We start from the raw sequence: 16222 nt of genomic DNA, 5'->3' as shown, positions 1-16222 counted from the left end.
GCCGCGGGCCAGACGCGGGGGCTGCAGCCGGGCGCCCTCAGCCATGGCCGCGCCCGCCGCTCGCCGCTGCTGCCTGGGCTGGGACTTCAGCACGCAGCAGGTACCGAGCGGGGTGCCGGGGTGGCCGCCTCCTCCTCCCCGCGATCAGGGCGCCGGGGACACTGGGCCGGGCCGCCGTGCGTCCTCCTCCCGGGGACCCCCGCGCCCCCGGAGGATGTCCCGCCGGTGCGGCTGCAGGATGCACACAGCGTGCCCGCCCCGACCCTGTAGGCTGCCTGGGAACTTGGGGCGTCTCAAGGCGGGACCGGACAGGCGGGCGACCGGGCAGAGCACGGAGGGGAAATGGGGAGCTCGCGAGCCCGCGCGCCCTGGTGGGCACCGAGGGACTGGGGACCCCAGAGAACGCACGCACGGTGTGAGCAGACGGGAAGACGTGCACACGTGCCTAACCGGTGACCTGGAACCAGATCACGTCTGGAAAATAATATGTCTTTACGTGAAATGGGCACGATGCACACTAATAAGTGGACTTTGTCTCTGCACGTGACAGCCCTCACTTGGCACCTGTATGCTCTGGTCAGCGGGGCCAGGACTCTGGTGCAAGGATGAGCTGTGCTGCCCGAAGAGCCCAGGCAGGAGGGCAGAGTCAAACAAGCAGAGAGGAAAATAACAAGACTCTCTGCATGTTGTCACGTGTCACGTGCTGCAAACTCAGAATTGACTCGTAGCTGACAGTGGGGTTATTAGAGGCTGTAAATCGCGAAGTAGGAGGAAGCCCATGTTTCTCTCACAGAGCACCTGGTGGATTTGAACTGCCAGCCTTTGGCTTGGCAAGTACAACTTCTTTTTTTTTTTTTAATTAATTTTTTAAAATTATTTTTTAATTAATTTTACGGATATTTTACAGAAACTTTGGAAATCCATTCATTCATTGTTGCACTTTTCTCCCTGCCCACCCCTCCCCGCAACTTCTTATCCATGACGCCCTCAGAGCTTCCGGCCTGTTTTCATGAAGGGCTAGAAGAGACCCTTCTCTTTAAAAGGAATGGGGAGGGGGGAGAAGAACGAACTGGGGAGGAGGGTAGAGAAAATAGTGCAACGATGAATGAATGAAAACCCAAAATCTCTGTAAATGTTCTTTAAAACTAATAAAATTTAATAATAATTAAAAAAAATAAAAGGAATGGAGAAATCAACACGGTGGCATACAAACCTTCCTCTTCGGATGAGTTATGAAAGGCAGCCATTGGCCAGTCCTTGACCTGAACGCCCTGGGATTCACCAGGTTAATTTATCTGCCTTGTTAGACATCTGTTATTCTCTCTGTTCAGAAAAGTTGTACCCCTGACCTTGGCAGTATGTGTCTCTGGACCTTGATCTTGGTGTGTGGAAATAGCCTATTACCCATGGCTGGTGCATCAGACTACTGCATATATGAACCCCTAAAAAGATGTCTTCAAACCCCCCTCCCCATTCCTTCCTCATCAAAACTTCCCTGGGCCTGCTTCTGGAACCCTGGTGGCGCAGTGGTTAAGCATTATACCCCAGTCTCCAATGTTTGTGGTTCCAACCCACCAGCTGCTCGTTGGTTGAAAGAAGTGGCAATCTTCTCCCTCAGATGTCAGCCTTGGAAGCCCTATAAGACACTTCTTTCTCTGGCCTGTGTGGTTGCTATGAGTTGGAATTGACTTCATGGGAGTTAACTGTGGCCTGGGCCTGCTTGCTGGGTGTAGGGACCTGCTTGTCTGAACATCCACCCCTGGAAGCTATTGGCTTTGACAGTTGAAGGTGTATGCATGTTTTTCTACTCCATCTTAGGGAGCTCTCATGGCTTAGTGGTAAGGAGTTGAGCTGCCAATCCAAAGACACGTGGTTCAAATCCACCAGCTCCTTTACAGGGGGAAGGTGGGAAATCTTCTATTATGTGATTAGTGGCCCCTGAAAACTCACTTCTGGGTCAACTGTGAGTTGATTCGGACTTGACAGAATATTTAACACCACCACTTAACCTTAGCTTCTTTGTCTTACTATAAACTCTTTGGGGGTGCCTCTAGTTGAGGCCTCTGTTGTCATGGTTACAGTGATGCACCCCTGACTTCAAGAGATCTTCAGGCACACTTTCCTGGGGTGCTGGGCCTCACCTGGGAATAGTAATACCCCTAAACCAATATACAATCTAAGAGTAATGCTGAATGCTGCATTTAATAATGCCTTTCAGGTGAAAGTTGTTGCTGTTGATTCGAACTTGAACGTCTTCTATGAGAAGAGTGTGCAGTTTGACAGAGACGTCCCAGAATTCGGGTATGTACCTGGAGTGCACGTGGGGGTAGGCGATTGGTTTGGGAACCCACCTCTGATCATTTGCATTCACAGATCACACTGTCCTGGCTTCATAAAACTGCAGGAATGATGATGTTTTTGGTCTCAGAAAAGTCACTGCCATCAAGTCAGAACTGACTCATGGCTGACCCTCAAGCAGTCTTTCAGAGGCTTAAATTGCACAGGAGGTGGCTGCCCATCTTTCTGGGTTTGAACTGCCTGCCTTTGAGTTGGCATTGAAACTCCTTACCCACTAGGCCAGCAGACAGTCTTCATAGAGACCTTGGATTCTTCTTCCTATGCCTGAAATATTCTCCTTCCATGTTGTCTCAGTTCCTTCCTTAAGTTGTTTTATAGTTTGTCACTAATCTATTAATGACCCCAGAATGTTCCCTAAAGGGATCTTAAAACTTCTCATTGAATGAGGGATATCAATTGCAAACAAAGAACTCTCAAAAAAATTAGTTATAAACATTGAAAGAATGGAACTATTCTTTCAAGTGCTTATTATAAAGGAATAGAGAGGGAATATCTGGAATGGTTTCTAAGAGAGTGTTATTTAAGTTGACTCCAGGTCACAGCGTAGAACTGCCCCATAAGATTTTTTAGGTTGTAATCTGTTAAGGAGCTGATTGCCAAGTCTTTCTTCCTTGAAGCTTCTGCTTGGATTTGAACTATCAACATTTCAGTTAGCAGTCGAGTGCCGCTAAGGCACGTTCAGGGATGAAATATTCTACTTAATTCCATTTTATCCTCAAACCTTGAAGACAGCTATTGTGACCAGCTGTAGACTGGAGACTGGACTGTTGTGAATCATAGGAATTTCACTGGCCGATATTGGAACTGTTTTGCAAGGCCTTTCTTCCTAATCTTTCAGTCTGGAAGCTATTCGATATCATTGCAACATGCAAGCCTCCGCTGACAGGTGGGTGGTAGCTTTGAATGAGGTGCACTAGCTGGAACTTGAGCCTAGGTTTCCCTCATGGAAGGTGAGAATTTCACTACTGAACCATCACTGTTTCAGCCCCGCTGCTAATGTGCAATTTTCATATTCAGGAGTATGTTTTACTTCACCTGAAGCTCTGGTGTCATAGTCCTTGGGAATTCCACTCCTATAAAGTGGTTCTTCTCTGGCGATTTGAATCCATCCGCGGTTCTGACGGAGAAAGGTGGGCAGTTACATTCAGTGCCATTTGCAGCCTCCCAGCACCTGCCGGGGCCTTATCAATGCATCAGCTCCAGGCCGGCAGTAATGAGTGAGTGTGTGACTAGAATCAGAAAAAAGATGGAAATGTGTCCATTCAGTGTTTTGTGCAGCTTTCCTTCATGCTCCCCTGAAGGTTACAATCTGATTGAGGAAAAGAGACGGCTGACCTGCAAACAGATAACTAGAAATGCTCAGGTGAGAATTGTGGTTGTCACGGGGTGCCACTGAGTCGAGTGTAAATCGTAGCAACCCTATGAACCACAGATCTGAACCCTGTCCTGTCCTGTGCCGTCCTCACAATCCCTGACACGCTAGATTTAATTGTAAGTCACGCAATGACCAGACTTCTCCAGCCCTACCTGTATCCCTTTACTTGCAGTGTCGTTTTGCAGCTCCGTGAGGGAAGAGAGTCGTTTTCCCAGTCTTTGAATCTGGACTGGCTCCCTGACTTGCTTTAACAGACAGAACATGGGAGAAGTCACGTGCCAGTTTCAAAGCCAAAACCTCCAGAAGTCTTGCCTACTTCTGCTGTCTGTCTTGGGACCCTGCTCAGCCACCCCGCGGACTCCTGCAGCCTGCTGGAGGACAATGTAGGTGGTCTGGCCCTCTGTCTCCCAAGCTACTCTCAGAAACACCCCCTCTCTGTTAGCTCACTGTAGTGGGCCCAGCCCAGCCCAGCCCAGCCCACAAAATCGCCTGGCTGATCCCAGCTCAGTGATGGGCCAGCAAAATCAGGATCTAAGTAAAATTGATGGTTCCAGGTTATTAAGTTTTAAAGCGGTTTGTAACATCGTATCAACTACCAGGTATGTGTAATTCTTTTTGCGCTTATACCTGACATTTTGAAAAAATTCTGGGTAACTGAGATTTTTAACAGAGACTGACCAGCTACCTCACAAGCGTCATTGCTGGTTCTGCTGGGGATTCACATGGCTGGCCTCCATTTCCCCGGCCAACATAGGAACCGAGTTCAGACCAACGGAAAATTGGCAAAAGTGAATGCCTCTCACGGGCCCCTCCGTCAAAACTTCCTGTGCAGCCTTCCAGCGTCTCTTCTGACTTTTATCAGATACAGTAAATCCTCACAATGCACAGATTATGGATTTACCAGTTTGTCTACTTGCTGGAATGTATCTTTAACCCTAAAATCAGTTACCTGCATTGATGTCAAGGTCATGGACAAACATGCTGTAAGGTCAAATACAAATTAGAAGAACGAAGAAAAACCAGATGCTTCATGCTCCCGGTTAAAAAAAAAAGTAGAAGAAACTCCTCCCCACTCCCTTTTTCCTTTTTCTTGGACCATTTACTTATGAAAACGTCAACATTTCTTTCTCGCCTCTTCAAAATTGCTGGCAGTCTCTGCTAAGTAACCCTCTAGCTCACCTCACCACACAGGACAGTGCGCTCAGGTACCTGGAAGACATCTATTTGCAATGTGATCACTGAGGGAAGATGATATCCCTTATTTCTGAGTTTCCTAATTTTGGTTCATTTCACACTCGTCTTAGCCCCTAACTTGTTAAGGAGCTCAGGATGGTGTGACAGTGTTTTGCAGTTTGAATTCAGTTGGAATGTAGTGGGAGAAATGACTGGTGATCTGATCCCCTAAAGATCATCCCCGTTATATGCCATCAAGTCGACTGTGACGCGTAGTGACCCTGTGAAAACAGATGTGAGTCCTCCTCTCTCCTGCCCCATCCACACCATTTCTGACACACTTGAGCCCGTTGCTGCAGTCACTGTGTCGGTCTGTCTTGTTGAAGGTCTTCCTCTCTTTGTCTGACCTTCCACTTTTCCCAGTATCCTGTCTTTGGGATTGCAGTGCAGCACCAGGCCACCAGAGCTTCATATGAGAGCTGGACAGTGACTAAGGATGACAACAGAAGAATTGATGCCTTTGAGTTATGGTGCTGGAAAAGAGTATTGAACATACCATGGACTGCCAAGAGGACAAACAAGTCTGTCCTGGAGAGGGTGAAACCAAGCTGCTCCTTGGAGGCAAGGATTTGGAAACTCCATCTCACATAGTTTGGACATGTTATTGGGAGGGACCAGTCCTTGGAGAAGGACATCATACTTGGAAGGGTAGAGGGTCAGCACAGGTGAGGAAGACCCCGGATGAGATGGATTGACACTGTGACTGTGGCAGTGGGGGCCAGTGTGTTGGAGACAGGGAGGCTGGCTCAGGAGAGGGCTGTTATTCGGAGCTATTGTTCATAGGGTCGCTGTAACTCATGATCAACTTGATGGCACATAACAACAACAAGAACAACGTGTTGCACCAGAACTATATACAATGGGGAGAATTCCTTCCTGCCTTTACCATCTCTTTAGTAGATTGCCGGTACATTCTGGCTTAATGCTCACACCACAATAAAACCTTTCTCTTCAGTCTCTGTGGAGGGTTTGTATGGGTTTGGCGGGAGGTCTTCTTTTTCCTATTTTCCCACCGATGTGCCAAGCCTCGAAGAACGCGAGTCACCTGACCGGCCTGTTCGCAGCTGGAGTCAAACAAGGTGACCCCACTCTGCCTTCTTCTCTCACCTTCCATGCTGTAAACAAGTGTCCTTTTCACGGTCTGTTTAGTGACAAGAATTTGCACTTTTTGTTGATGATTATGCCGTTTAAAGTGGCTTCCTTGTGTCGTGCTGGGTGAAGGGCTGTCTCAAGTGTTTACTCGTGAGAAGGCTGTGATGGGCTTTATGGAGAAGATGCAGGTATCAGCGTGCTTCACTCAGAAAGAGTGGCAGGGCGATTGGCCAGGAGTTTGGTGTTAGGAAATCAACCCTTTACATTAAGTGGGAAGTCTTTACACAGAAAACAAAGTTATAGGTTGAGGAAAATGTCACCAGAGGCTCACAGGATTCAAACTCTGAATTTCACTTAGGAGTAAAGGTTCAGTATTCACGAATTCATTGTCCACAGTAGCTTAATTTAGACAGACTATATTGCGAAGGGAAAGTCTGCTGTTAGGGACTTCTCCAAAGTATTGAAGAGCAATGGTGCCACTCTGGAGACTAAGGTGCATCTGATACAGGCCATGGTCTTTGCAATCACTTGTTATGCCGTCAGAAAGTTGAACAATGACTAGGGAGGATAGAAGGAAAATTGATGCCTTTGAGCTGTGGGGCTGGAGAAGAGTATTGAGTATACCATGAACTGCTAAGAAAACAGACAGATTCATTTTGGAGAGGGTTAAACAAGTTTGCTCCTTGGAGGCAAGGATTCTGGAGCTTTGTCTGACATACTTTGGACATGTTGTAAGGAGAGACAGGTCCTTGGAGAGTGACATCATGCTTGGGAGGGTGGAGAGACAGCGCAGGAAAGGAAGACCTTCTATGAGGTGGATTGATTCAGTGACTGGGGTAATTGGGATGGATGTGTCAGAGGCAGTGCAGTTGGCACAGGATAGAGCAGGGTTTAGGGCTGTTGTGCATAGGGTCGCTATGAGTCACAAGCGACTCGATGGCACATAACAACATAATGACCAAGAATAAGGGGAGGTGATGGTGTATGATTTCAAAATGCTTCTCCTGTTCTGCAGGTTTTCTTTTCACTTTCTCAATAGATCTTTTAGAGTATAAAAGTTTTCCATTGTTATAAAATCCAATTAATTTTTTTCTTGTTTTTTTGCCACACCTGTTGGATTGTGGTACTGTTTTACATTTACCGCATAAAAAGAGTTGCACTGCGAACCTAAAGGCCAGTGGTTCAAATCCACTAGCTGCTCTGAGGGAGAAAGGTGGGTGGTCTCCTCCTGTGCAGTTTACAGCCTCTGAAAACCCTCTGGAGAGTGAGCTCTGAGTTGATTCTGACTCATAAGTTGTTGTTTAATTGCATACAAAGAGCTGGAACACTTCCTCGTTTTTAGATTTGCTGACACAGTTTGCACAGTATTAGAAAGATTCTTTAAGATTTTGCTAGAATTTTTCTGTGGAACAATTTGGCAGTAAATAGGTCTCATGCACCTTCGTAGAAACAATTGCTTGCTTTGCATTTTTAGACTTAATTTATTTTTTTTAACCTAATTGAGTTTTGGGGTTTTTTTTATATTTTACTGAAAGTTCATAAAGAATTTGGATTTCCACTTGTTCATTGTTGCACATTTCCTCCCTGTTTCCCCGCCCCCCTCAGTTCACTTTTTTCTTTGGAAAAGTTCTTTCAATTATACACTGTTTTCGAGCTTTGTATATGTGAGGGGAAGCTGTGTTGTTTTGGGGTGTCGTCCACGTGCTTTTGACGTGTAGCAACCCCAATGGTATTCCAGGTTGTAACCTTACGGAAGCGGGTCCCCAGTCTTTGTCCCGCAGAGCCTTTGGGTGATTTTGAATCGCCAACCTTTTGCTCTCCTTGTAGGACCCAGGGTGGCGTGCATGTGCACGAGGATGGGCTGACGGTCACTTCTCCAGTCCTGATGTGGGTCCAGGTGAGCACAGAGACTTCTGTCCACTTTGCTGTCCTTCAGACCATCTCGCCTGGCACGCTTAGTGATTTACTAAGGAGCTCAGAGATGGCAGCTCGTGAGAGTATCTGTGGAGACCAGATCCTCGTGAGAGAGTGGAGGCGACATGCCTCCTGGGGTTGGGCTCCGGCGTGGCTAATGTTTGGTCCTTTCAGGCTGAGAGAACTCAGAGAGGACGTCCAGGTCCTGGAGCCACGGTCACTAGCAGGTCCCACCAGTGCTGTGTGTAATTGCCACAGTGTAATTGGTCCTCGAAGCCCCTCTGCAGGCTGACCCTGTGGCCTCGCATGCATCCTCAGCCCCGGGCCCAGTCCTTGAGGGTTTAGTGCCCAGCTCACAGATCCCTCCTTAGCGGCTGAGTGAGAGGTCTTATGGTCTGAGCGTTCAGGCTAGAACCATCCTAAGCCAGACCTGGCCATGCAGAACCACAAGCGAGGAAGGTGCCTGTGGCCAGATCAGGCAGCCCATGGCCCTCAGGCCAGGATATGGACCACACAGCATGACAGAGGGCTGCTTTGTACACAGATATCCTGATCCTGGAACTAGAGGCCAGCCCAGGTGTTAATGTCTGCCAGAGCTGTTTTCAGTCCCCCAGGACACATTTCACCAAATCCCTGTATTAAATTCTTTCTGGAAAAATAACTAGTGCAACCTCTTTTTTTTTTCAGCCTGGTCCTGCTGAGACATTGGGGTTTGGGGTCAAGGATAGGTTTTTGGTGAAGTAGGCTGACAAGGATACACTTCAGACGTGATACACAGCAGACCAGGGACTAGTGATAGTTATGGGGTTTACAGTTACCCTGTTTTGGTGCCACCTGGTTCTCCTGCATTTTCTAGTGTTGGTATGTTATAAATTGGAGAATAAGAATTTGAGAATCAGTGGACTTGATTCTATTTATTCCACATTTTTAGCATAAGTCTCCTTTTCATTTGCTTGGCATGACTTATTTAATGAGTTTCTCGCAGAGCCAGTCCTTGGGAAAAGATATCACCCAGGGGAAGGTGGAGGGTGAGATGTAGACCCCCAACTTGATGGACTGACTCAGTGATTGCCGCTTTGGGCTCAGGCATATCGGAGCTGGAGAGGATGGCACAGGACAGCGTGAGGTTCAGCTCTATTGTTTGCAGGGTTGCTGTGTGTCATAGTTGACGTGACAGCACGTAACAACAGGGCTGGGAAGATCTCAGGTCATCGGTCCCTCCTTTGCCTGCCCCCACACCCTTGTCTGTAAGGGCGGGAGATTACCTTTCATATTTCAGGCTTGTGTGTTTGCCCGATTAAATGCGTTATTCCAGTCTTAGCGGATTCTGTTTTTCCTTCTCAGGCTCTGGATATCGTCCTGAAGACGATGAAGGCTTCGGGCTTTGATTTCTCTCAGGTCATCGCCTTGTCTGGGGCAGGCCAGGTTTGTGATGACGGTTTCCTCCGGCTATGTGGGGCAGCTGTCCCGGGCAGTGGGATACACGGTGGTGGGTGTTGAGAACTCGCTCTTCTCAGAAGGCATATGCTCATGGTAAAAAATCCCTACAGCTGTTTTACCTTCAAGGATGAACAACTTAACATCTTTCCAGAAGGATTCTAACACAGTGTTTACTATTAAGTGTTACCCAAAATAGGACACGTGGTGAGCGGGCACTGAGTGAGATGGTCTGTAAACACGTGGGTCTGAATTGACTCCGAGAGCTGACAACAAAAATGAGGCAGTCACCTCCCGTGCAGGAGGATTGAATTGCTGACCACTTCGTGCATAAGCAGCGCTTGTCTGTCACCGGGGACTCGTGAGCTGCTATACTCTGATGGCTTAGTGGCAAGAAGCTGCGCCACAATCCTAAAGGCACATGGTTCGAGACCACAGAAGAAGGATCGGCAAACTCCTCTTGTGTGATTAACTGCCTCTGAAACCCCACAGGAGGGTCAGCTGTGAGTCGGTTCCAAGTCTACACAACAACAATGCTAACCAGGTTTCAGTGGGACTTCCAGACTTAGATGGACTAGGAAAGGGGACCCGGTGGTCTCCTTGAGGCAGATGAACCAGTGGACGTCCTGTGGATGACAGCAACCTGCCGACCCCTTTACGAGCATCCTACCACATGCTGGGTGGTGCCACCCTGACGGTTTCCAGCAACGTCTACACAGGGACTGGAGGCAGCACCGGATGAGTTAGTTTACCATGACTGTTGTGGGCATTAAGATGACTTTTCTGTTTCCTAGAAATGAAAGCAAAGAAACAGATTATACTAGTGATAGCGGTTTTAAGAGTAGAAATAATAATTGTTGCTATTATGTGCCATCAAGTCGCCTGCAACTCATAGTGATCCTGTGTTCAACATCTAAACCCTGCTCTATCCTGTGCCAATCTTATTGTCTCCAACATGCCTACCCCCATTACCCCAGTCACTGAATCAATCCACCTCATAGAGGGCCTTTTTCTCCTGCGCTGTCCCTCCACCCTCCCAAGCATGATGTCCCTCTCCAAGGGACTTATCCCTCCTTGCAACATGTCCAAAGTATGTCAGACGAAGCCTCAGAATCCTTGCCTCCAAGGAGCAGCCTGGCTTCACTCTCTCCAGGCTGAACCTGTTCATTTTCTTAGCAGCCCTTGGTACGTTCAATACTCTTCTCCAGCACCACAGCTCAAAAGCTCTCCTTCTGTCCTCCCTAGTCATTGTCCAATAATAGTAGTAGTAGTAGTAGTAGTAGTAGTAGTAGTAGTAGTAGTAGTAGTAGTAGTAGTAGTAGTAGTAGTAGTGGTAGTGGTAGTAATAATAATACTAGCAGCTGGAGTGTTGATTGAGCACAGTGCAGGGCAGGGCTGACCACTCCACGTGCTATGTTGTTTATGTTATGTATCTTATGTTGTTTATCATAATCGACAATCTGGCCCCTCGAGCTGGCTCTGTGCAGTGGTTAGCACCAGGTTCTGGGAGTCCTGCCTGGGTTTGCTCCTCGTTGACATTTATAAGCAGCGATGTGGAGCAAGTCATCCAGCCTTCTGGTAACTAACGCCGTGTGACATCGGCCTCCTGGTCACCGCCCGGACCCGCTCCACTGGGTGTCCTGTAAACATGGGAGCATGCTCATCTCCCACCTCAGCACTCCCTCTCCCTTCAGACCTTTGCCAGGGGGATTCCCTCTTCCCGCCCAGGCCCGCACCCCACTGTCATCTTTCTCGCGTGTCTTCCCTGCCCCACGTCCTGCTGAGATCTGCATGTCTTTTGGATCTCTCCTTTTTCTCCATCTCTCTCCCCAGACACATCCTCTGAGGCTCTGCCTCTGCATCATACTCTCCATGAAGGAACTTCTCTCACCAGCCCTCGTAGGCAGCCGGTCCTCGCCACCTCCGTCCCGGCTCATCCAGGGTTCTCAGCACTTCCAAAGGTTTCTTTGGAAAGCCTCCTTCCTGAACGTAAACACCAAGACCCTCAGTGTTCAGGCCACCACCTGCTCCTGCTGCCCCACCCCTGTCCCCTGAGGTATACCGAGGCCCACTGGACCCCACTAATGTCATCTTCAGACCCCTCTGTCTTCAGAGCTTTCTATGCTGCTGAGACCCCCTGCCTCACCAGACTCTAGGGCCCCTTTCCTACTACCCACGTCCACTCGTCTACACCCCAGCTGGCTCTGTAGCCTCGCTGTGTCCCCACGACCCTGACACTGTATCTTCACCGGGTATTCTGATTGCCCATTGGTTGTCTTTTTTTCCCTGACCGACATCCAGAATCCTGAAAGACTTGTCCTTATTAGCTGTCCTCAGCTCAGTGTCGGAATCTTGACAATCACATGTGTAATGCAAGGAACGCCACCTGGTCCAGCATCTTCCCTGTGACCCGCTGAGGGTCAAGCTATTGTGGTCCACTGTTTCCTTTTTTTGTTTCTTTAACTTCTTACTGTGACATGAGTGTAAGTTTACAGAGCAACTTGGTTTTCCATTCAACTGTTCATACCCAATCACAGGGGTTTTTAGAGCTGATTTTTTTTTAAAAAGTTTTAATATTTATTGATTGATTGATTTAAATGAATGAATGTGTGTGCCGTCAAATTGGATCTGACTGGTACATGAGGCGATTGTTCTCCTTCTTCAGCAGAGCATCTGGTGGATTTGAACCATGCACCTCTGGGATTGCAGTACAGTTTCCTGCCACTAGGCCACAAGAGCTCCCCGAGAGCTGATTTTTTAAAACTTATTTTATTATTTTTTTGTGTGTGTACCGTCAAATAGGATCTGACTGGTACAGGAGGAGACTGTCCCTCCTTCTCCAGCAGAGCATCTGGTGGATTTGAACCGCATACCTCTGGGACTGCAGTGCAGCTTCTTGCCACTAGGCCACCAGAGCTCCCTAGAACTGATTTTTGTAAATGGATCGCCAGGCCTTTCTTCCTGGTCTTGGTCTAGAAGCTCCACCTAATCTTGTTCAGCCTGGCAGTCTCCACTACACGAGTCTCCACCATCAGACAGCAGCTGCACCTGAAGGGAGCCTAGCTTTCCCACCCGTGAGGGAGAGGCGCTACCGTTGAACCACGAGTGTCTTCACTAATACCCTCTCCTTCTGTGCCCCCATCACCGTCTCATGCCTCGCGTGGCCTCCGTGCTCGATAAGTGTTTAATGACTGCAGTGCATGAATAAATTAGTGAATATCCGTCAGTACCATGAGCAATATATTAAAATACCATTTTACAAGAGACATTCAAATAATGACTTTTTCAACCTTTCCCACAAGTTGTGAAATGGACAGGGCGGGCGGCAGGGGTCCCTCCCGGGGTCCTTCCCATTTCATGGGAGAGAGAGCTGGGTCTCATGAAGGCAGGGGGCTCTGAGAGGAAGTGGCCGGGACGGGCTTGGAACCCGTTCTTTGCTGGGTGGTCTTGTGAGTCTTCCCGAGCCTCCAGTTTGTCCTGCCCTTGTGAACATGCCTTTGGATTTCCCCTGGCAGCAACACGGAAGCGTGTACTGGAAAGCTGGGGCCAGCCGCACACTGGCGAGCCTGTCACCAGACCTCCTGTTACGCCAGCAGCTGGAGGTAACTGTCCGTTTGTGCGGGTTTGGGGACCTCTGCAGGGGAGACGTCCCTGTGGCAAGGGGAGGAGGGGCCCACACCCTGCATGCCCTGGAGTTTTGGATTTTTCGATGCGCTGTGTGGCCGGCCCTGTGAACTTGGTCATTCCTGCCTTCCACGATGGTGTCTGGTCATCCTTGTCACACAGCCGCTCCCAGCACCATGCCAGGTCCCTTCCCCACCAGGACACCTTCCCTCGGTGAAGATGATGGATCCAGAGATGCTGCTGAGAAGTCAGGCCATCAGCTCTCCTGCACGTGGTCCTGGCAAAGCCTGCACTGGCTGCAGCTGTCCCCCTCCGGGGCCACGTTCTGAGCGGCTTGCACTGCTGCAGTGCCCTCATCAGTCTTCCTCCTTTGGCTTTCTGGGAGCAGCCCTGTGGTCCAGGTTGTGGGGACTAGGACTTGTCTGTGGTTCCTGAGGCCCCACAGGCAGGAGACACCTGCACCTGCTGAATGGAGGTGACTGCAGAGTTGGCCGACAGAACTCCAGCCCCAGTCTCCTCCTCTGTTCCAGGCCTGCTTCTCCGTCGGCGACTCTCCCGTGTGGATGGACTCAAGCAGCACAGAGCAGTGCCGCCAGCTCGAGGCCGCCACAGGGGGCGCGCAGGCCCTCAGCCGCCTCACGGGGTCCCGCGCCTACGAGGTGGGCAGTGCTGGGCTGGGCTGGGTGGTGGCTAGGTGGGGTTCTGCCAAGGCCATGCTGACCCCCTGTGCTAATTGGGGAGCTAGGGCCCCTTGTGTGTGCTCCCACATCAAAGCTTAGGTGTGAACGTGATGAGGGTGATTATGGGAAACTGATGTCCTCATCTACAACCCAGGAATAAAAGCAGGACTTCTCTTTGAGATTAGACGGAAGCTGATCGGAACCAGTACATCTAAGCCCTGCAGCCAATACTTAGCCACGTACAAAGTAGGGAGGGAGCCAAAGCTCTTTCCAGCTCTTCCAGAAATGGCCAGATTGGGGCCTGCTGCCCTCACTGGAGCAAAGGTTTTAGGGACAGGAACAACCCTTCTTAGACACTTGCCATTCAGATATTCTGACAACAGGTTGCCCATGCTCCGTGGGACTTTTGATGTCTGACTTTATAATACAGTTGTGGAGATTGCCAGACCTTCCTACTGAGGTACTTCTGGGTGTGCTTGAACCTCTAGCCTTCCAATTAGCAGCCAAGGATGTTAACCATTCAGAGCCTCCCAGCCTTACCCAGGCCACATGGAATAAAAAGAGTGTGGGTGCAGAAAAATGCGTTGAGTCCCAGCACGGGCGCCCTTGGTTAGGATGGTAATCATGCGAGGTAAAGGGGAAAGGTTGTTTACTAAGAACTGTCAGATCTAAGCCTTTCTGTGCGGGGAGGTCTGAGGAGTGACCACAGCTGTACCCCAGAGCCCATGAGTGCCTATTGAGTACCTGAGTGTTAGATGACCAGCAACATGGACTCAGAGCCCACAGTCCAATGCCTTAGATTACCAGTAGATGTCAGGCATTTTCAGATTTGTTAAAAAATCTATATATGTTGTTTGTTATTTACCATCGAGTTGTTGTTATGTGCCATCAAGTTGATTGTGACTCATAGCGGCCCTATGTACAACGGCCCTAAACCCTGCTCTATCCTCTGCCAGTCGCACTGCCCCTGACACACCCATCCCGATTACCCCAGTCACTGAATCAATCCACCTCACAGAGGGTCTTCCTCTCCTGCTCTGTCCCTCCACCCTCCCAAGCATGATGTCCCTCTCCAAGGACCGGTCTCTCCTTACAACATGTCCAAAGTATGTCAGACGAAGCCCCAGAATCCTTGCCTCCAAGGAGCAGCCTGGTTTAACCCTCTCCGGGATGAATCGAGTAAACAACAAAAATTTCTCTGTATGTATATATACATATATACACACATATGCATGGAATCCACTTCCTAAATAACATGCCTCCAGAAACCCTATGAACTGTGATAAATGTTGATAGTTGTAGAGGGGCTTCAGGCCTTTTGTTCATAGGGTCGCTATCAGTCGTTCTGGACTCGAAGGCAATCAATAACAACAACATCACACACATATATACATACACACATATCTACATACATGTATATATATATATATACATACACATATATATACATACATGTATATATATAAAAGCTCTGGTGACTTAGCGGTAAGAAGCTGGGCCGCAGTCACAAAGGCAAGCAGTTCGAATCCACCAGCTGCTCTGTAGAAGAAAGATGGGCAATCTCCTCCCGTATGATTAACTGCCTCTGAAAACCTGCTGAAGAATCAGCTATAGGTTGGTTCCAACTTGATGGCACACGCCAACAAATACTATGTGTATATGTATGTATGTATGTATGTATATATATATATGTATATATGTATATATGTATATGTATGTATGTATATATATATATTTATATTTTTTCTTTATAAAGCTAGTTTAATAGTAATTAATACCAGGAGTATTGCCACACGAAGCTCACCTTACAGAGTCTATCGTTCCTGCTGTGAAGAATTTGGATTTCTCAGAATTTGCTCTCCTTTTCCAGCGTTTCACGGGAAACCAGATCGCAAAGATTTACCAGCAGAACCCTGAGGCCTACTCCCACACAGAGGTGCGTTACATGTTCACAGATGCGTCTTTTTCATCACGGTAAGAATGTGTGTGACGGAAGTCCTGCCTTTTAGCAGTCTGTACGCGTTGTTCTGTGGCAGTAATTGCATTCTGCGTGTTGTGCACCTGCCCTCGCTGTCTTCTGAATTATTCCACCGTTAACGCAAATGCAGTGCCTCCAAGAGTAACTTCATCTCCCCACCACCCCCGCTGGTTACCGCTAACAAGCCTCCTCCAGCTTCTGTTTGCCTGTTTCGTACAAGGATGTTGGGTGTGACATTTGCCCTGAATGACTGGTTGCTTTCACGCCACACAATTCATCATTCATATTTCATTGGCAGCCACAGTTGAATTTTCTTTTCTAATACTTGCCTTTAGCGTACATCCTTTGGTTGTCTAGTATATTCAGTTTCCTCTTCTTTTTTTCTTCCTCCTGGCAATTGGCGGTTCCCAAAGTTGAGGGAAAAAATGGAGTGAGAGACAGAGAAGCCAGAGGTTCTCATGGCAGGTGGTGGTGGCGGTATCAGCCTGTCCACACAGTGCCCTCTCTGGTCAGACAGGATGGCCACCACAC

The 16222-nt window shown here is 48.6% G+C and overlaps 1 protein-coding gene across 1 annotated transcript in view; it reads left to right on the top strand.

Moving 5' to 3' along the window:
- Positions 1-43: 43 nt before the first annotated feature.
- XYLB (xylulokinase homolog (H. influenzae)) overlaps positions 44-16222 on the top strand; it is a 55431-nt gene continuing 39252 nt past the window's right edge. Inside the window, exons 1-7 of the mRNA XM_006890651.1 lie at positions 44-100; positions 2219-2301; positions 7886-7955; positions 9317-9397; positions 12925-13011; positions 13564-13692; positions 15584-15649. Coding sequence (XP_006890713.1) covers positions 44-100; positions 2219-2301; positions 7886-7955; positions 9317-9397; positions 12925-13011; positions 13564-13692; positions 15584-15649 — 573 coding nt within the window. The remainder of the gene's footprint in view (positions 101-2218; positions 2302-7885; positions 7956-9316; positions 9398-12924; positions 13012-13563; positions 13693-15583; positions 15650-16222) is intronic.

Source organism: Elephantulus edwardii, unplaced genomic scaffold (genome assembly GCF_000299155.1).
Source record: "Elephantulus edwardii isolate Elephantulus edwardi_28Jun2011 unplaced genomic scaffold, EleEdw1.0 scaffold00091, whole genome shotgun sequence".
In the NCBI taxonomy this organism is placed as follows: domain Eukaryota; kingdom Metazoa; phylum Chordata; class Mammalia; order Macroscelidea; family Macroscelididae; genus Elephantulus; species Elephantulus edwardii.
The sequence above is the reverse complement of the archived record's forward strand: the minus strand, read 5'-3'. Positions and strand labels throughout refer to the sequence as shown.